At 41.4% G+C, this 3,809-nt stretch overlaps 1 protein-coding gene across 1 annotated transcript; it reads right to left on the minus strand.

Moving 5' to 3' along the window:
- Nucleotides 1-326: 326 nt before the first annotated feature.
- Nucleotides 327-1,988, minus strand: GK2 (glycerol kinase 2). The gene has a single exon (XM_058546447.1). It carries the CDS (start codon nucleotides 1,986-1,988, stop codon nucleotides 327-329), a length of 1,662 nt encoding a protein of 553 aa, XP_058402430.1.
- Between the last annotated feature and the right edge of the window lie 1,821 nt (nucleotides 1,989-3,809).

The following is a 3,809-nucleotide window of genomic DNA, read 5'->3' on the forward strand; positions in this document are numbered from 1 at the left end:
AATTCCACAGACAGAATCTAAATATCCTATATTTTAGAGGGCATCGAGCAGGATTTTACAACAATGGAGGGGGTTAACCTCTAAAGTGGCTGGTCCAACCTTAACTGTCAATGTTAAAAAACACACCAAATGTTTATGCAGCGTTTTCTGCAGTAATTTATTTATTTCAAGCCTCAGGTCTATTTGTAGGGTTCCCTAAGTCATGTACCAAGTGGTTTATAAATAAAATCAGAGTCTATGATAGTGTCATCTCAGTAAGAAACAGAATTGCTGGATTCCTTCATTATGTAGAAAGGTCACATCTTGGAAATCCATGCTTGGTATTATTATGGTATACCTGAGATGTATCTTGCTCCAATTAACATTATCATGCTACTCACTACAAAAAAGCCCAAGGGCAGACTAGAGAAGATATTAGGATCACCACCTCCAGGAGACTGAGTTGTAGCCCAACCCATTGACTTCGCCACAGCTTTCTTCCATGTAGAATAACGAATTTCACTTTCTGTGGCCTTGATCTGTGGTTCAAACCGTTCCATCATGACAGTTGACAAATCCTCAGGTTTAAGACTCCAAACGCCCACTCCTTCTGCAGCTCCTGCTGCCATGGCAGCTCCCAGAGCAGTTGTTTCAGGCATACAGGACTTTATTACTGGAATATGCAGAATGTCTGCTTGTAGTTGCATAAGAACTTTGTTGTTAGTCAGTCCTCCATCTACCTGCAAATGACTGAGCGGAATTCCACAGTCACGGTTCATGGCATCCAAAATCTCTCGGGTTTGGAAACAAACAGCTTCTAATGCGGCAAAAGCAATATGACTTTTATTGGTGAACTGAGTGAGACCACAGATTATCCCTCTTGCACTGGGGTCCCAATAAGGTGCATATAATCCTGAAAAAGCTGGGATGAAGTAGCAGCCGTAAGAAGTACCTACTTCTTTGGCAAGTTTTTCAATTTCTTCTGAGGTCCCTATAATTCCAAGGTTGTCTCTTAGCCAGCGAATAACAGCACCTGCGATAGCCACAGAACCTTCCAATGCATAACATACTGGCTTATCTTTGCCTAGTTTGTAAGCCACTGTGGTCAGAAGGCCATGTTCAGAAAATACACACTTACGACCTGTATTACATAGTAAGAAACAACCTGTTCCATATGTGTTTTTGGCTTGTCCTTCTTGGAAGCACATTTGTCCTACTAATGCAGCAGACTGGTCCCCCAAACAACCAGATATTGGCACACCTTCCAAAGCCCCAGCTTTCATTAGGCCATAGATCTCAGAAGAACTCCAGACTTTTGGAAGAATGTCCATTGGAATTTCAAAAAAGTCACAGAGCTCTTTATCCCATTCCAAAGAATGGATGTTGAAAAGCATTGTCCTACTTGCATTTGTTACATCTGTGCAATGGACACCTCCATTAACTCCTCCTGTCAAACTCCAGATAAGCCATGAATCAATGGTACCAAAAAGAGCTCTACCTTCTTCAACAGCCTTTTGAACTTTTCTCACATTGTCAAGAATCCAACGAAGTTTTACTGCACTGAAGTAAGTGCTAAGTGGAAGGCCTGTCTTGGTCCTGACAAAGTTATTATTTCCAGGAATTTTTTTACTAAGATTCTCAACAGTAGACTGGGTTCTTAGATCAAGCCACACCACAGCATTGTAGAGCGGCTCTCCAGTTAACTTGTCCCAGATTACGGTGGTTTCCCTCTGATTGCTGACACCAATAGCCTTTATGTTCGCTATATTAATATTCAGCTCAGCAAGTTTCTCACACGTTCTCTCTATACACTCATAGACAGACTGAAGAATTTCCTTAGGGTCCTGTTCCACCCATCCTTCTTTTGGGAACTCTTGTGTTAATTCCACTTGATGGTGACAAAGCAGCTCTGCTGTTTTTGAATTGAAAACCAGAAAGCGAGTGGAGTTAGTCCCCTGGACCACTGCCCCCACCAACGGCCCCACAACTGCTTTCTTTGGGGCTGCCATGAAACCAGTAGGTCAGCTTAGCCGCTCTGCTGCCGTTTCCCCGGTGATGGAGGCATTGAGGGGGAGGGGCGCGCAGCACGTTGGGAGCGTCAGGAGCGCCAGGAGCGTACGGAGCATACGGCGCAAGGGTAGTGGCTGCCTCTTGGAGCTAAGGCGCAGGCGCAGTGGCTGCCTCTTGGTTGAACGTGAAGCTGCGCGAGACAACCTTTGCACTTTAACTGACGCTGGGTTTTCTCACTTGCCCCTCTCCCCTTCGAGGCCCCGCCCGCAACCCCCGTGCACTCAATTATTTTTTTAGGAGATTTAAGTTAAAAAAAATCATAATTTACCCACATAATTACAGAAACCAATGCTATTCATTGTATTGTGTGGATCCGTATTTCTGTTATTTTCTTTCTGCCTGTAAGATTTTCCTCAACATTTCTTGTAGTGTGGGTCTGCTGGAAATGAATTCTTCCAACTTTTGAATGTCTAAAAAGTATTTCATCTTAATATTTAAAGATATTTTCTCTGGGTATAGAATTCTAATTAACTTTTTTTCCCCCCACTTTCAGGGCGTTGAAACTGTTGCTCCACCATCTCTCATGTTGTTTCAGGTGTGAACCTCACTGTCATCTTTATTTTTAACGTCTGTTTTTCTCTCACTACCTTTAAGTTTTTTTCTGTTTATCAGTGGTTTTGGTCAAATTTATGTTGATATTACTTGGTGTAATTTTCTTATTTCCTGTGCTTGGGGTTCATTGAGCTACTTGGATCTGTGGGTTTATAGATTTCATCAAATTTGGAAAACTTTGGGCCATTATTTCTACAAGTAAGTTTTATTTTCTCTCTCTTTTTGCTTTGGGGACTCCAATTACACATATTGGAGTTGTCCTGCAACTCACTGATGCTCTTCTCATTATAATTATCTTTTCTTTCTATAGTTCATTTTAGATAGTTTCTTATGCTGTATCTTCAAGTTTACTAATTTTTTCTTCTCCAGTGTCTGCTATTAATTCAACCAGTGTATTTTTCACCTCACACATTGTAGTTTTCATCCTGAGAAGATGTATTGGAGTTTTTAAAAGATTTACTTAACTTTCTGGACACATGGAATACAGGTAGAATAACTTTTAATTTCATTTTCTGCTAATTCTAACATCTGTATCAGTTCTGATTCAATTTTGACTGACTAATTTATCTCCTCATTATGGCTTGTATATCCCTGCTTCTTTGCATGCCTGATAATTTTTGATTGGATACCAAACATCATAAATTTTACCTGATTGGGTTGCTGGATATTTTTGTATTCCTATAAATCGAGCTTTGTTTTGGGATGCAATTAGATTACTTGGAAACAGTTTGATTCTTTTGAGTCTTGCCTTTAAAATTTGTTAGGTGGAGCAAGGATAGTGCTCAGTCTGGGGCTAATTATTTCGCTTTACTTTGACAAGATCTTTCAGTGTACTCTACCCAAGGCCCACGAAAAGTGAGGCTTTCATGGCTGGTAGGAAGACTCTGTGTTCCCAATCCTTGGTAAGCATTAGATACTGTTATCTTTAATCTTTTTATGTCCATCTTTCCCCAGCCTCAAGTAGTTTCCTCACACAAATGCACTCATCAGTACTCAACTGAATACTCGGGGGGACCTTCTGAAGATCTCCGGAGTTCTCTTCCTGTGCAACTCTTTTCTTTTCAGTACCACCTCCTGCACACTGTAGCTGCCTTTGTCTCTGTAGATGCTCAGTGCCATCTCCTCACTGCAGGGTTTCGACTGGGATTCCCCTTGCAGTGCTGTGGCATCAAAACTCTCTCAAGGCAATGAGCTGGGGAAGTCTTAGT

The sequence above is a fragment of the Diceros bicornis genome, chromosome 8 (assembly GCF_020826845.1).
Source record: "Diceros bicornis minor isolate mBicDic1 chromosome 8, mDicBic1.mat.cur, whole genome shotgun sequence".
NCBI lineage: Eukaryota > Metazoa > Chordata > Mammalia > Perissodactyla > Rhinocerotidae > Diceros > Diceros bicornis.